This window comes from Salminus brasiliensis, chromosome 19 (genome assembly GCF_030463535.1).
Source record: "Salminus brasiliensis chromosome 19, fSalBra1.hap2, whole genome shotgun sequence".
NCBI classification, from domain to species: domain Eukaryota; kingdom Metazoa; phylum Chordata; class Actinopteri; order Characiformes; family Bryconidae; genus Salminus; species Salminus brasiliensis.
This window is the reverse complement of record NC_132896.1, coordinates 8,811,066-8,828,888: the sequence shown is the minus strand read 5'-3', so window position 1 is coordinate 8,828,888 and position 17,823 is coordinate 8,811,066. Positions and strand designations below refer to the sequence as shown.

At 41.3% G+C, this 17,823-nt stretch overlaps 1 protein-coding gene across 1 annotated transcript in view; it reads right to left on the bottom strand.

Annotated features, from left to right (window-relative positions):
• The window catches only part of atp8a1 (ATPase phospholipid transporting 8A1), a 128,486-nt gene that overhangs the window by 5,724 nt on the left and 104,939 nt on the right, over nucleotides 1–17,823 (bottom strand). Inside the window, 6 exon segments of the mRNA XM_072664330.1 lie at nucleotides 7,911–8,018; nucleotides 9,038–9,094; nucleotides 9,697–9,758; nucleotides 12,090–12,168; nucleotides 15,810–15,824; nucleotides 15,826–15,933. Of these exon segments, the coding sequence (XP_072520431.1) occupies nucleotides 7,911–8,018; nucleotides 9,038–9,094; nucleotides 9,697–9,758; nucleotides 12,090–12,168; nucleotides 15,810–15,824; nucleotides 15,826–15,933 (429 nt within the window).

Genomic DNA, 17,823 nt, shown 5'->3' with positions numbered 1-17,823 from the left:
TTTGAGTGTTGACATCTCTTCACACTGATAAACTGAAGATATGGGAAGTTTCATGTGAGCTAGACAGAGGTGTGTGTGACATCTGAATTCATAATCAGGTGAACATTTTCAAAGCCCTCAGAATACTTGTGCTCAACTGATCTCCCTGTGTAAGTGCTTATGTAAAGTATATGTGTGTATATAAGTGTGTGTATGTGTAAGAGAGTGGGGGGGGAATGCACTCCAACCAGAGAAACCGAAGGACAAACAGCAGTATGAAGGCTCATTTGTGTATTGGGTAAATGTTTGCGCCACACTTCTCCAACTCGGCGCTTGGGCTGGGAATTAGGGAGGAGAGGAATCACTCATTTGACTCTCGTGTTTCTGTCCCCTTTTAATATTTTATGGCAGCAGGTGTTGCCAAGGACGTATTTATATAGGCTAAGTCGAAAGGAAACTTAATTTTCTCTTTACACTGATGTTCATGGCACTCAGTGTAAAAGCAAGCTGAAATCTGTTCGTCTGGATCACGTTCATTAGTCAATGCCGGGTCGGCTTGAGGGAAACTTTGGAAAAGTCCAAACTGGAACAGAAATGACTGTTGAAATGAATGTTATCTTTTAAGAAATTCTTTAACTAAAACAAATTATCAGTGTGCTTTCAAATGAAGGCCAAAGTAAGGCCACAGTCAGCCCACGAGCCAAAATAAACCCATGAATTAAATAAACACGGCCTGCAAAGGCATTCATCTGTTTGAATTGGGTGAGAGAAGCAGCAACAAGGCATTTCACTAATGAAGTAATGATATTCCAAATCCTCAAACCTTCCCCATTCATCTATCTCTGAGAATTAAAACAACATTTTGAGGAGAACACCTCTTTTCTGTTGTAAAACAGCCTAGATCACAAATCCTGCTGACAGCAGCAAGGAGAACTGCTGTTTTAGGGCTGCAGAGAGATGGCAAGCCTATGAAATAATTTCATGAACTTTGAAGGGCGACAGAAATCAGCAGCAAGAATCAGGGAGAGAAAGCGAGAGAGAGATCGAGCGAGCAACAGCTCTGTGGTTCCACAGAGTCTAAATCAGAAGGATTCTCCGCTCTATAGGGTGGGCCGATGTACACTGCCTGTTTGCTTTGGCCCTGCTGCACTGAAACTATCTGTCATTAAATGTCAAAGAGCACCGGGCCGCCCCCTCGCATCGCAATTCGCACTACATGCCTATGCCACTTGTCCAAACTCGACGGCCCCAGACAATGTCCTTCCTGTAACTGAAACCAGGCGAGGGCCTAAAACGGTGCCATGAGGAACGCCCGCACACAGCAATCAGTGTCAAAACTATCAAAGAACTCAGGTGTTCCCAAATTAGCTAAGCTGTTCACCATTACAGCCCAATAAACTTTGATGTCTGACAAAACATACGGGGGAAAAGGAAATCTCAAATGACTGGAAATCAAAATGGCTTCCCCCCCCCCCCTCCTAACGTCTGCACTGATCCCGACTCAAGCCCGGGTCTGTGTTGCTAGGCGACACCTGAGAAAATTGCACCTCAAAGTGTGTTGCTAAGCGACATGTGAGAAAATTGCACGAGACATTTTCATGTCATGTAGAAATTGAGCAGCCCCTCAGGAAATATTGTTCTCACCAGTAATGACAGTTTAATCATCTCCATTTTTGGCTAATGTAGCAGGAAATCAAAAGTACTTTACTGACTCATTGCTATTTGAAATCTAAACAAAACCAATACTGTGAATATTAGATCAAAGTCAGCAATCATAAAACGAGCCTAAAACAATAAACTTTCTGAATATTTTCTCAGAACGGTTTGAGAGAGCGAAACCATCCCACAAAGCAAACAATGGAGGTGGAAAATTTACAAATTACTACGGCAATAAATTTCTACACGAACCTGGAAATTTTTCACAAGCTAACCGCACTTTCCCCCATCGCCTTTGTTTTTCAAGATATAAACGTATCGCTTAACGGGAATTTAATGGTGTGTTTATCCATGGAGAAATGTGGGTACACAGACAGTAAATCAGCACCTCTGAGAGTTTAGCGGTCTGTAGGCCTGTGGGCCGCAGCGAGACCACAGTGAGCCGGCTGCGAGTCGACTGTGGGGGAGTTTTAGGGTAAACTAATAAACTGCTTGGGCCAGCTCTCGGCAGCCAGACTGCGCAGGGTGTTTTGACAGAGCATCAGCTTGCTCTGTGTCTACTGAACATGAACACACACACACACACGTACATGCGCATACGTGCCAAACTGTCACTCAGGCAGATAAATTGTGCTCTCACTGTTTTGTGCTGACACACACACTTACTAAACCTAGGCATGCACAATATAGCGTATCGTTGTTTTCATGCAAAAATCTCCAAAATGATAACTTGACTTTTAACTTGACTTTTCAATGGGAAAAGATTTTAGTCCTTTTTAGTCACTTAAAAGGTAAAGAACAACGGCCATTATTAATATAAATACATAATTTTATTCATATAATATATAATTAATATAATATCCATCATATTGTTTTATTGTTAAATATTTGTTTTGTCCATGTTGTGGAAACCTAATTTTAACTAATCAAATGTATCAGCATCATCAGCAATAGAGTGAAAGTAGGTGAGTAAAGTGCTGAGCAGTTCTCCTGTGCATGCCATGCCAAAGCCAACAGTGGCGAACTCAAGTGCCTCACTCTGCACAACTCAGCAGCTGAAGTGTCCTACACTAAAGCCCCCTCTCTCTTCTCTCTGCCCACTGAAGTCAGATTACATTACATTACTGGACATTACGCTCATCCTGGCATGAGGAGTTTGACCTTGGCAAAAGCTTTCAGACATTCTACCATAAATGATATCATAATATTGATGTAACGGGTAAATATAATAAAACCACAGTCATTATTGCTGAATACAGCTCTGAGCACTGTCGCCATGCTCATGTTTACTTCAATCCACTTAACAAAAAAAAAAGTCACAAGTCACAACCCAGACCTCAAGAGCAAAACTCTCCTGTTTTGAGATTTCTGCCAGACTTGTCTGAATGTTTGTCAAACTGTCCAGTGGATGACTTTTCTGCAGTGTGAATTAGTTATGCCTGGCTGCGCTAATCAGTGGTGCTGGGGAACAGTGGCGTTTGGCTGCTCATGCCTGGCAGTGATAATGTAGGTGCAGGAATGTTAATGCCGGCCATTGTGATGGTAAATATGAGGCAGAACAAGCCAGGCCTGGTTGTTTCCCATCCGTTGGGCCCTGGAGACTCAACCCTGATGAGTGACGCACACATATACTCACATGCACACACACCACACCTCCTCCGCCTGATGCACAAAAACCTCACACATGCTTACAATATGCAAAAAGAAAAAACAAATATATTAAATTACATAGATGTTTCTGCACAGCATATCATAGCCATGCAAAAACTTCATATTAGCAAACCATTCAATTTAAGTCAATGGAAAAATATTTTGCATTGTGCATTTGGAGCATTTCTATTGGTCCACTCACCACAAAATATTATGACAATGTAAAGAACTGCCAGATTTGTGTATAGTGTATGTATAGTGTTTTTAGTGTCTTTTTTTGCATTTGTTTGTGTATTTACTATAGGAGACTATGCACCTACGTTTTCATTTTTACACCAGTGTTAATGTGATGTGTCAATACACCTGATTTAATTTGATTTGAATTTGATTAATCTCAAAAAGTAATAAACATACAAGGTTTTTTGACCGCAATGATGCTTATGAATTGTGGTGTTGTGTGTGCTCATTTTTTAAAATTTCTAGGACAAATTTATGCCAACCTCCTTACCAAAAAAAGAAGAAGAAAGAAACAAGGCTAACCTACAATGCCAGGACCAGCAAATGACATCTCTAGATTATTTAAATCATTGTTTAAAACTGAAACTGCAAAATATTTGAAAAATAAAATTTTGTAAAAAAAAATAAAAAATAAATTATATATATATTATATAAATATTATATAAATATATAAAAACGTGATTAAACAGAGCTACGCAAAATGCTAAATTCTACATATTGTTATTCTCGTGAAAAAACATTGTATCTCCATTTTTAACTTAAATAGGAAATAGGAATAATTTTGTTTGTATGATTTCATGATCATGATTGGAAATTTACCAATAGAAATTCTCAAAATTACTACACTCTCTTTACATTGACTTCTTTTAAAAGGTCAGAGGGTTTTTCCTCCTTCTGTAAAGTTTGAGATACAAGGTTTTTTGCGTGACAGCAACACTTTTCTGTATTTATATAGATTGAACAGAATTGGTCATAGTTGCTGACAGAGAATTAACAGAATGGAATCTCATTTAGTGGCTGCTGTGCATGTGTGTGTGTGTGTGTGTGTGTGTGTGCTAGGGAGAAAAAGATATGGTGAAAGACAGAACAGAAGAGACTAATTCCAAACAGAGCCTGAAAATCCTTCAATTCCCTGATGCTGTCATTGCAAGGCAGGAGAAAGAGAGGCCTCTGACCCCTCATAGCTTCCACTATGGAAAACAAACAGTCGTTTTCGCCCATTCCTCCATCCCTGTGCACGCAGTGTGTAGCCTCCGCGCGCAGGCAAAACTCTAGAGAAGAAAGTGTGTAGAATCACGAATAACTCAACTAAACTGGCTGTGACACTCACATGGCTCACAGTGGAATTATTCACTCTGCTGGCGAAGAAGTGTGCGACAACATTACACAGTCAGGACTTCTAAAACAGACACACACACACACACACACACACACACACTCACTCGCACAGTAAGCATTACACTCAGCTCACGGTTTGATTCTCGATACTGGGTTCACAATTCAGTTGATGAATGATAGTCTGAACTAAACCCGAGTGAAGAAAAAATGACAACTGTATCCATGCTGGAGGGATCTAATCTAGAGTGAGCTGGAGTGAGGTGGTGATTGGTGCTGGTTGTTTGCAAACCAGCAATGACGCTGGGCAGCTCTCTATCTACACTATATGTCCAAATGTTTGTGGACACCCCTTCTAATGAATGCATTCAGCTACCTTAAGTTGTACCCCTTTTTCCACATAGACGTGCAAATGCACACAGCTTGCCTAGCCCTACAGAGAAAAAATATTGCCAATAGGATAGGACTCTGTCAGTAAACATGAACCCATTAGCACCATGCCTAATGTCAAGTGTGGGCTAGAGGGGTATAAAGCCCCCAGCATTGAGCTGTGGAATTATGGTGCTCCATTCTGTACTTTTTGGATGAGTTTGCGAGTTTGAGATGAGGTGTAGTGGTGATCATCCAACATCCAAACCTCACAAATGCTTGTCACTGAATGCAATCAAATCCTCATAGCAATGCTTCAAAATCTAGTAGAAAGCCTTCCACTGGACAGTAGAGGCCGTTATTCCAACAAAACTTTTAATACCTTTGATTTTGGAAGAAACAACGAATGAACAGGCGTCCCAATACTTTTGTCTATATAGTGTATGATTTGCAGAACGTGCTGCAGTTTAACAGCACATAAAGTGTCTGTCTCTTTCTGTGTACTACTCTTTCTCTATTTTACACTTTCTAGGTGAAGTGCTGCAGCTTCACACTTTATACGTCACTAGACCAGACACTACTGTCTCACCGTGGTCACATTTGAATAGGAGTAATTCTGTGTGAACACAGCTGGTAATGTGGCATGGTAGTTACCTTTCTAGTAGCCGTTCTTACATCAAAACACTATTTTATATACTTTATCTCTAGATCACAATCCTTTCTGTCTCAACGACACCAGTCTTTCTCTTATCGTTTTTCATCTCTCAGTCTTTCTTCACCAGTGCCATGTCTGATCCAGTGCCTTTCTTCTTTTCATGGCTATGAAATGTAAGAAATCAAGTAAAAGTGATAAAGAGGAGCTGATGCATGTCTCTATTGAGGTGAATTTAACTGACGACAATCAGATCAGCAGATGTGCAACATTCAGAAGACGTGTATGTGTGTGAGAGAGACTAGAAAGGCATGGAAGACAAATCCTCTCTTGGTTCTGGCACCTATGGGGTGGAACGAACTTCCAAACAGCTGAATCCCTCTCGTTCTTTAAATGCAGCCTGAATCTCATCTCTTTTGCATTCATATGAACACTGATCTCACATGTATGGAATGACTTATCTCTGCACTGGGAATATATGCATCTAAACATCAGATATTGCGCATTCTTGTACTGAGGTGTCAGCACTGATTCTTGAAACTGGCTATCTGGCAGCATCTTAGCTCAAGGGTGGCTTTGGACTCCAGCCTATTTCGCTAGCTTGGAATGTTTTCTAAGTGGACAACAAAGACAGCAAAGCACTCACTGGATAAGTGCATCTGCTAAATGCTATAATTGTAAATGAGAAAGTGGTGATACTGACAGCAAGTTAACTCAGGTGGCAGAATTCCAGGCTTGGCCGCATGATGCATCAGTGTACTCAGCATAGCACAGAGCATTAAGTCCTAAAGCAGACTGCGCCCATGTGAGCACATCTGACAGAGAATAAAGCAAGTGTGTGATGGTTTAGGTATCAAAATGATCAGTAATTGATTGTTAGCAGTATGTAATTACACTGCAGTGATTACATATCCTGGTCTATGTCTAGGTGTTCTCTGGCAAACTTAGTCCCACCCTCATGTTCAACCATGGCAGGAGCTACCTATAGGTCGTGTGATGACACTGTAGAATTATTGGAGACTTCTTTACGCATCTTGTGGCCTGCTGTTGGGCTGACCTCTCTAGGACAGCCAGACCTGGGCCATGTTGGCAGTTGTTTCACTACCTATATCTCCCAATATTGTTCAAATGTAGATTAAATAGCCATATGTTTAAATATATTAAAAAAGACAGAAGGTTTTCATGGGGTGTCCTTATACTTTCACATGACTGTATTTATTCTAATACTCAGGACTGAACAGACGTGATCCCCCTGCTACCATCAGGTGCTTTACTCAGATGTGTGCTCTCAAATGTTCAATGCACTTTCTGTGGCCTCACAAACTACTGTTACCATAGTAATAGCTGGCATTAGGTTACTCCTGGGGCTCCTGGGGGCATCATCTATTCTACTGCTGAACATGCAAGTGAAGAGAGAGGAGAAAAGAACACACACGGCTTGGCTTAAAGAACAGACAGAAACAGAAAGATACAACACGTGACAGAGAAAAGGAGAGGAAAAGAGGGGGAATTGGAAGATAGGTGTGGTGTTCTTACTGGGCCAGCACAAACTCTGCTGTGGTTTTAGGGTTGAGTGAAATAATGTAGAAGATTAACAGGACAAGATGAAGTGGAGATCATTTTACCAGGTCCAACACAAAGTAGGCAGATCTTTGAGGGACAATTATGATGTGAATTGTTGGGTTGATCAACCTTTGATTCAGTTAAGAGGTGTGCTAGCATTCCAGCAGGTTGTCTGCATGCCAACGTTTCTAAATGCTCTTCATCGTGTGCTTCTGAGCCCTTCTGAAATGTGGAGATACAAGAGATGCAGCTACTGAACTGTTTTTGTTCACACAGGTGACACTAATAGGGCTTAAGGGGGTTCATTAGTAACAGTGAGGTGAGAGAGGTGCATAAGTCCAGCGTGGCCTGGGGCCTTACAGAGGTGTGCAGTTTCAAAAGCTCCTATTAATCCTGATAAGCAGAGGCCTCACAACACTCTGATTAGTGTAAAGACACTACCAGGCCTGAGGGGACAGGAAGGGTGGTCTGTCTGTGTGTGTGTGTGTATGTGTGTGTGTATGTGTATATATATATATATATATATATATATATATATATATATATATATATATATATATATATATATATATATATGTGTGTGTGTGTGTGTGTGTGTGTGTGTGTGTCTTACGTACTTACATATCAGGTGCCAAAGATGGCACCAGGAAATAGAAAATGTGTGTGTGCGTGTGTCTGTGTCTCTTACCTCTCCTGACATATCCGGAGCCAGAGGAATGAGAGGCCATAGAGAGGAGTAGATGCCAAAGAACACTACCCACAATCCAATGCTGCCCCAGATGGCTATATGACTGAACTGTATGTAAAAAGAAAGATAACCAAAAAAACAAAGCCTTAGTGTCTCAGACGTCGTGACTGAAAGACTGACCATTATTAAACATATACACACATATGTTAAACTGCACAGCACATATTAAAGGGATACCATATACTGTGGAGAGAAATTAAACATATTAATCAGTGTAACAATGTTATCCTGTTCAGTTTAAACACATCAAAACCACCTCAGTAGGCCTCAGTAGGAAGAAATATACAATAAAAATACATAAAAACAATCATTTAAAAACCTGTACAAAACAGATGAGAGCGGCATGTGCTAAAACAAACAAAATAAAAAAAAAAATCATGTCTATGGAAATTGAACACTCACCACTTTCATTTGAGAGTTCAGTTGCTAGAGGCTAAATTGGTTTAAAAAATGTCTGATTATTTAGGACCTAAAATAATAAGCCTTTTGGATTGGATTTATTCAGTTTGCACATTGTACACATGAAACTGTCACACAAACCAAAGTCCAAAGTGTATGGAAACCTTTACGAAGATAAGTAAGAGAAAAGAAAATCTCTCCTGTATGCATATGCATTTTTCAGAGGGTTTCACAAAACAAGGTACAATCATGCATGAAATGAGTGGAAACACTGGATGTGTGGCTACGTCTGGTGACATATTCTACTTTACAAAACACAAAAATGTAAAGTACTGTAAAACTACTTTACAATAATGTAAAAATACTGGGTTATAGTTTTTTCCTGTATTTAAAAACCAGGTTTAAATATGTGCCGATGTTTCAAGGTATGTTTTCCCTTGAAAGTTGAACTCTTTCTGAATGAGTGTTCGAGTCAATAGTAGGAAATAGTAGGTTGGCGGTTAGAAAGAAAATGAATGTGCAAATATGTGGACAATGTACTTCCATTACATCATCACACCTACATCCTACACACACTATTACAGCGAAAGGGAAGGGTAGAGTGTGGAAAGTGCGTTAGGGACCAAAAACGGAGGAGAAAAGTCAAGAGCACAGAGCGAGATCCTTACCATGGTCCAGGAAGAAGTCTCCAACCCTGCCTTCAGACACACAGTGATCACCACAAACTGAGAAACACACACAAACACACACACACTGATCACCCACCAAATTTGATATTGATCACCTTATTTACGTCCATTACTTCCAGACCACTTTGTTTTAAGTAGTTTTAGATTCTTTTTAGAACAGTTGCAGTCAGTAAAAGCACAAATATAACAAGACTGATAGACTAGTGTCCCATTTAGAAACAGCTATGGAAAACAATCATAAAATGAATATTGTGTAGTACTTTTTCTGGTTTATGCAGTTGTTCAGTATTCTAGATGCATAGTTAATAGATATATTAGTAGTAACATATATCATATCATACTGCCCACCTCTAAGGTGAGAAAATAGCCAGAAAGTGTCCTGTAGAGTCGGTGGGATGCAGCAGAGTGAAGTTTATTCAGTTACATAAGGTAAAGGAGGGAAAAGTAAACCTCCCAATGCTACAGTACCCAGGAACATTTCGCAGCAAGACTCCAAAGACAGCCTATCAGACACAGGCCGGACACAGAGATGCTTTGTGAGGTCTCGAGAGCCCTGTCCTTTCTGAGCTGAGCATGAACACAAAAAAACTCTCACAATGGGCTCCACAAACCCCGTCTTCAATCTCCACTACGCTCACCGTGTACACCATGTTCCCCAGCAGTAGATAGTCTGGAGTCTTTCCGTTCCCAAAGACAGTGTCTGTGAGGAATGTCAACATAGATTATTATTCAGTAGAGCCCATTTTTATCACCAATATCAATACAGATTTTCAGAAAAATGATACAGAGTTTAAGAGTTTTGTTTTGAATGTTGTTCAAACCAGCATCAGACTCTTGAACATGACATATTACAGTATTTCAAGAGATTACAACCTTAATAGTGGTTCATTTTATCAAGCAAACAATATATCGTCCTGGAAATGGCTTACACCCACACAGTTTAGTACAAGACTCTATTAACACACAAAACTCAAGATGAACTCTTCACACTGTCTAAACAGGCAGGGCGAAACAGGCTATAAAGCATGTTTGATGGGCTATTCCTAAAGCTCTGTGTAAAGACATTTGTAGGAAACTGTGACTGTGCACATGAGTGCAGACGACTTAAACAGTTACAAAGTCTGAAAACAGCCAGTAATAGCTTTAATAACACCTCTATGGTAGGGTTCAGAGGAGAATCCTGCTATTCAATATGTTAGAGACAGCTGCTTCTAGAGAGAGAAGGCTACTGCAGAACAGAACAGAGAAAAGCACAGAAAAGATGTTAATGACTTTATCCTAACCCATAATGTAATGAACATCTTTGCAAAAAAAAAAAATGAAGCTATTATAAAATAATTAGCCATTCAAAAATGCAACCACCATTCACACAGCTAGAAAGAGCAGAACACACACAAGTCTATAGTTCACACTATTCAGCAGTGGCTGAGCTTTAGCATCAGATACCATCTGTGATTCTTCATCTGTTCTACAGTATAATACACTATATAAATGGGCCTGCATCAGATTTATTTTTATTACTGTAGTGTGTGTGACTGTGGTTATTTCTGTGGGGGTGTGAGGAATACAGTGTATGTGAATGCAAAGTGCGTAAATATTTGTGAGTGAGGAGTGTGTGTGTGTGTGTGTGTGTGTGTGTGTGTGTGTGTGTGCTGAAAGGCTGTCAGTCAAAGCGAGAGCGAGAGTGAGAGAGAGAGAAAGATCTCTGTTGCTTTGTTTAGAAAGAATCTGACTCTGTGTGGTCCAGCAGCTAGCCGGCCAGACCAGCCTCTCACCAGCTTCACTCTCTCACACTTACACACACACGTATATTTATGAGTGAATCACATGAACATGTGTGAGAGTAGGCAAAATGTAACTGTGGAACTGCAAGTGTGTGTGTGTGGGTGTATATATATATATATATATATATATATATATATATATATATATATATATATATATATATATATATATATATATATGTGTGTGTGTAAGTGAGTGTGTCTGTATGTACAGTAGCACTAAGCAAAACACATGCTGCTGCTGCCATTAATGCAAAGGTAGTTCAGATGTAATGTGTGCAAGTGTATATTCACTTATCATCCGATTACCTATTAAAAGCCTAAAGCAGTATGTGTGTATGCATGTGTGTGTATATGTGAGGGGCAATACATCATTACTTTAATTAAAAATCCAATTTACACATGGTTCCCCTCAGCCCAAATGTACTCAGTACTCAAAGACTGAAGAAGGTATTCTTAAGTTTTGCACTGTAGCTACACTATACCGATAAAAAAAGTACTGGGACGCCCACTCATTCACTGTTTAAGAGTTTATCCTGCTTTTATTGGAATAACTGTCTCAACAGTCCAGGAAAGGTTTTCTACAAATTTTGGAGCATTGATGTGAGCAAATGTTTGCAGTTAGAGGCAATAGTATTAGTGAGATCAAGATGTTGGATGATCACCACCCCATCTCATTCCATCAACCATAATTCCAGAGAACACAGTCCCACTGCTCCACAGATCAATGCTGGGGGGCTTTGTACCTCTAGAGCCCACACCTGGCATTAGGCATGCTGCCAATAGGTTCATATCTAGGTATATCTGCTCCAGAGAGTCCTATTCTATTGGCAATACTTTCCTACTGGAACTAGACAAGCACATTTGCACACCTGTGTCAGTAATGGGTGCAAGTTAAAGTAGCTGAATGCAATCGTCAGAAAGGGCTGTCCACAAACATTTAGACATATATTGTATGAGCCTAATATCTAAAATGTAATGGAAGCTTATACCCCACCAGGTAGGATAAGAAGCTGGCTGTAAACCTACCTAGCAGCCACATTTGCTTCATAGCCCCAGTGTAAAACTGTAGACATCAAACATGGTGGAGTGACTTTATTTGGAGGAAGGGGGAAACTGTGTACATTTGCTTTGACAAGGAGACAGAGGAAAGGAAGGCGTCTATCTGTGTGTGTGATTATTTGGGTTAACAAGCAGACACAGAAGAGTATGTGTATGTGTGTGTGTGTGTGTGTGTGCGCGCTCACCATGTTGGAAGGCTTTCAGGGGGAACCAGAAGAGGATGACTGAGTGAAAGAGTCCGTTCAGACAATGAGCCCAAAAAACCTGCAGCAGAGTGGAGGAGGGGAGAGAGAGAGAGATAGAGAGAGGCATGAGAAAGGCGGGTGGCCACTCTAACCCTGTAGCTGACCCCTGGCCTACAGGCTTTGTACGCTCTTAGCACTGGGCTAAGTGGAGGGTTTGTCAGGCCTGTGTGCTCAATAGCCACCCTGCTGACAGACACAGTGTATGCCCTATATCCTGTGAGTGGATGGAGAGAGTGAGAGAGCGAGAGAGCGAGAGAGAGCAAGAGCTCCGAGGGGCTTCAGAGAGAACTTGTTTCTTTTTTTTTTCTCCCCCTTCTTTTTTCTCCTGCAGTTTGTTCTCTTATCAAATTTCACCAATCAGTCCTCTGTGAATAACAAGAGAGTGAAAAACACGCCTGAAAGGACGCTTTTAATACAAACACAGGCAGCTTAAAGTAATTAAGATGGATTAACTTGCTTCCACAGCACACAGCAGTGAGAAAGTGTGGAAAAAATAATGCACACTTAGCTAATGGAGAAAGAGCGCTGGTCCAAGAGTGTGTGAACTTTGGATGTTCTGTTTGAAAAAATACCCTCTAAAACTACAGTGTTTTACAATATGCACAAATGTGGCCAGACTGAATTCTAATGGGCGATGTAGCGTGAAACGGGCGCGAAATCAGCCATGAAGTCAGAAGTTTGGTTTCTGACGGCCTCTTCTGCAGCTAGCCCCTGACCAGTCCTGCAAAGATTTGTGCCCAGTCCATTATCATCTAAAAGACATACAAACATCATTCAGTCCTCACCCAAAAAAACATCCAATCCTCCACCCAAGACCAATTCAAATCCATTCAAATCCAATCCTCACCAAAAACACACTAGAAAATATCCTCCAATGACACATACAAATCCAATCTCCAACCCAAAGCCATCCCAACATCAAGCAAACAATTTAAACATCATCAAAAAACATTTAAACATCAATAATAATAATTATTATTATTATAATTAATAAACAAATGAATAAACAAATAAATAAACAACAAAACTCATCCCAAAACTATTCTAAACAATAACCTGTGAAAAGTGAGAAATGATTGATGGACATGAAACAACACTCGATTAAGATCTTGTTTCTGGGTTTGAATGCAGGAGTATCATAATAAGAGTGACAAAACACTGCTTCCAAGCAAGTACTTGTTTCCTGGGGGATGGGGGGAGAAAATCGAAAAGCATCAGTGAGTAAGAAAGAGAGAGAGAGCGAGAGAAAGGGAGAGTGCGAGAGAAAGAGCGAGAGAGAACGAAAGAAAAGGAAAGGGAGAGCGCTAGAAAGAAAGGGAACGAGAGAAAGAGCAAGAGAGAAAAGGAAAGGGAGAGCGAGAAAGAAAGACAGAGGGAGCGACAGAGAGAGAGAAGGGGGACTTAGAGATTTTTTTATTTTGTGGTTTCGCTCTGGCTGTGTTCCAGCTCGCCCTCTGCAGCCTGACCCGCTCACCTTTGCCACCGCCTAAGAAAACAGAGGCCAGAGGTCCAGTCCCGTCCTCTATCCACACACACACACACACACACACACACACACACACACACACACTTTAAAACCCCCGCTGTCTCTCCACTGCTTCACACAGAACAAATCATCTGCAATGCTTCAATTACACATTTAACCCAATTAGCCTCCCACCAGCTAGAGCTGCTCCCTCACACACTGCTTCCCAGCATCTCTCTCCATGCCTCCCCACACACACACACACACACACACACACACACACACACACACACACACACACACACACACACGACAATGTAGAACAACAAAACTGTCTGAGGGTGCAGTCACATTCCAATTGTATCTTCAACACACACACACACACACACACACACACACACACACACACACACACACATAATGAATGCTAATTAAATCAATAAATGTTCATAATCATTAGTCATTGAGAGGCCCCCTTCTCTTCTGGGTTCTGGCAGGTTGCTAAGCACTCTGGTGTGAATGCCTGCGCGGGCTGTGCCTGGCTGAGGGGCTGAAGCTTTGTGCCTGTTAAAAAGTCTTAATAAAAAAAAAAAGTGCATCAGAGGGGTGAACTTTCTACTATTCTCTCACAGCAACACTGGACTGAAGATAAAGATAGATAAAGACAGAAACAACAGAAAGCAGAAGCAGCTATGCGGTGTAGGAATTTGATTGCCTTGTTATAGGGTTCTAATATCAGGGCTTAACATGGATGGTTTCCTAACTTACCCAATCTGTTCAATCAATCAATCAAAAAAAGAGGGTTTCCTCTTTGCAGCCTCTTTCCGATGGTAGATGCAGTACTTTGACATCAACTGTGGATAGAGCTACCTGTCGGTCTCATGATGACATTTTAGAACTGTTGGGAGACTTCTTTACACATCTTGTGGTCTGCTCTTGGCTAAACTTGCAGGGATGCCCTGACCTGGCCATTCTGGCAGTTTAAATGTAGCGGCAGCGGAACAGCTGATTTCTAATTGATCTTTTAAATCCCTTTCCAGACTCTTCTGCGTCTACAACCTTTCTGAAGATCCCAGAGAGCTCTTTGAGTCACACCATGGTAATAACACTCACTTTAGCAATCATGGCCAAACTAAATGTCTGAGGTTTTATAAAACAGACTCCTCCAAATCCTCTCTAACCCTCTTCTAACAGTCCTGCAGCCCATGTGCTGATTGTAATTATAAACTTGTTTTTGAAAGACATCCAATGGTATGTGTTTAGTTATATTACCCCAATCTCCCAAAATGTACCAAATGTCCACTTATTGTAATATGTTAAAAAATGGAGTGTCCTAGATTTTTCACACATGAATAATATCCAACCTCTCTTTCATCTCAAATGAGTTATTTCCACATTCTCTCTTGCTCTTCTCTCCAGCCTACTTTAGTCCATTCTCTCAGCCTTTCTTCTCTCTTCCTGCTCATCTAAAAGCATTTATCTGTCTCCAGTCTGTCTCTATGGCCCGGGGGGAGGGGGGGGGGGGGGCGGACAAAGTTGTGTGTTGTGTCTAATCTATGTCGGTGCTGTATTGAGCAGGTCTCCACGCCTGTGGAGCCAGGGCGCAGGGGGACATAGGCCGACATGCAGAGGCTGAAGAGGAGACAGCTTCATTATCAGCAGGGCCAAGCTAACTCTCTCACACACACGCACAGGTTAATGGACAGCATACAATTGCTGAGACTGGGAGACAGCCCTGACAACTGATTAATATAGCGGACCGTTCCAAAGGCTAGTGAGAGAGACATGAGGTCAGACAGACACAAACAATCACTATAGTAAGCTATTAACATTTTCTCTTAGACATGGATTCAAGATCTTACTACACAGAAGAACTGAAATCTACCTTTAGACTCTACAATGTACACAGTTTGCTCTATGAAAGCATAACCACGAGTACACAGACGATCAAAAGATAAGTATATGGTCTGGTGTTTATTTCCATAGATTCTCCGATAGGTATAGCCACAGTCTGTCAATGAGGAACAAATCTAAGAAGTAATCCAGCAAGATCCATTCAACTGTCTATCCAACTGTACCAATTCATCCTCATTAGTTTGGAAAGGTTACTCAGGATTCCCTTAACATCTCATAAATGCTGTCTTGAAATCATTAACTTGGCTTTGAAGAGGCACATAAGATATGCAAGGATATACCTTGGTGTTGAAGCCCCATGGCATTCTGGGAGGTTTTGTACAGTTCTGGGTATTTGAGCATGTTCTCTTTCCTGCAGGAGCGCTCAAAAATGCCCAATGTCAGGGGTGGTAGAGCTGTGAAGATCTGGTGAAGGTAAAAAGCACACAACACAAAACTTAACACACATTTCCATTCAAAAAATTGAAACACACTTGCTAAAAAGTTTATTTTATAACAACAACAAAAACGCATTCTTACTTTTAGATGTTTGTTGGGAACAATGTATTATGAATGATTTATCATTCATTTTAGTTATGAACTGATTAACATAAAACATAAAATCAAGTTTCACCTGGGCATTTACTGTTTCTTCTGACTTGATCACCAGGTTTGAAACATGAGGGTTTCTGGATGTTTATGTTATTGTAATGCCATTCTTGATGTTCTATGGTTTACTTTCGGAGTCACTGTGGCATTCTGGACAAAGCTTATTTTAACATTTTGAAAAGCTTATTAAAAAATATATATTCTTTGTTAATTATTCCTAGTTAGTACACTAAAAACGTGCTACAATTACTGCTTGATACTGCTAAACATTACTTAAAGACACTAACTACAGACCACACAATGTTAGTGTCAGTGTTATCCATGACAGTTACTTAATTCAGGCGATTCAGGTGAATCTTCTTATTGGTGAATTTCTCCAGCCAAATCACAGACTGCTTGATTCCAGACAGCGCAGCACACACACATTTTCTGTGTCTGCTTCTCGCTGCACTCCATTAAGCATGAAACTTTCTGGCATTTATCTTATTTGGATACTCTCGCTCCATATGCGAAAGTTATCTCACATGAACATCTGCCGCGATGCCCGCAGCTCGTTAGCAGATCCACTGTAAGGCTTTAGTTTTTTTTTTCCCCCTCTGGTTTGTGCACAAGCAGCTGCTGAAAGAGAGGAGTGGTATAATAGAGCAGAGGGGGTCACAGGGTCAGCCTAGAATCTTTCCCACTGGCCCAGCTGCAGCTTGCTGGGCTTTGGCCGCCAGGGCTGAAGGATATGCTCTACTGGGCTCTGCTCTCACAGAGACGGGGACTTCCATTCAGGGGTGGATTCGGACCGCTGCGTCCAATAGACCCCCTCTGCAGCCGCGGAATTCCTCCTCTTTCAGATAAAGAGAGAATGTGCCGTGCCAAGTCGTTACTACCTCACCACGCCAGTAGACCATGGCGGAGAGGTTGATGTGCAGCGACTTTCGAACTAACTGCTACCCCCCCCCCCCCCCACCCACCACCACCAATTCAGGAGCAAAAGCAGTATTCAAATTAACGGCTGTCATGAGTGAGTTTTTTTTTTTTAATTCCTGTGGAAACAAGTCATCACAACAAACAAACAGCAAAGCCAAAAATGTTGAACCTACACATTATTATAGTATTGTGCAAGAAGTTCATGGCGCTAAAACATGACACGTTAATTAATCTCACATGTGCCCAGCACTGGACCCTGAGGCACCCCACGGTCACTGGGGGCTGCTTTCAGATAGCTGTGTGTGTGTGTGTGTGTGTGTGTGTATATACAGTATATGGTTGGGGGTGTGTGTGTGTGTGTGTGTGTGTGTGTGTGTGTGTGTGTGTGTGTGTGTGAATTCAACCTGCTCCTTTATCATCCACTGCTGACCACTTTAAGGCAGCTCTTTCGGGGCACGAGCGGCTGTTGTTCTAGCACATTCAGGACATAGTTCCAGACACTAGGGGAATATGGACTTGACAAGGGCTCATAAATAAGAGGGAGATTTCAGGATGTCGATGACACAGGACTGCAGTAAAGGAGTCGCTCCGGCTGCCGCGGCTAATGAGTGTCTTGCCTCAGCACGACAGGGGAGACGCTTTTAACACATTTGCTCTCACAGTAAAATTACACACACACACACACACACACACACACACACACACACACACCACACACACACACACTTACTTACCACATTATACCAGGCCGATACACCAACGCTCAAACAGGATTTGACCAGAGAAGCC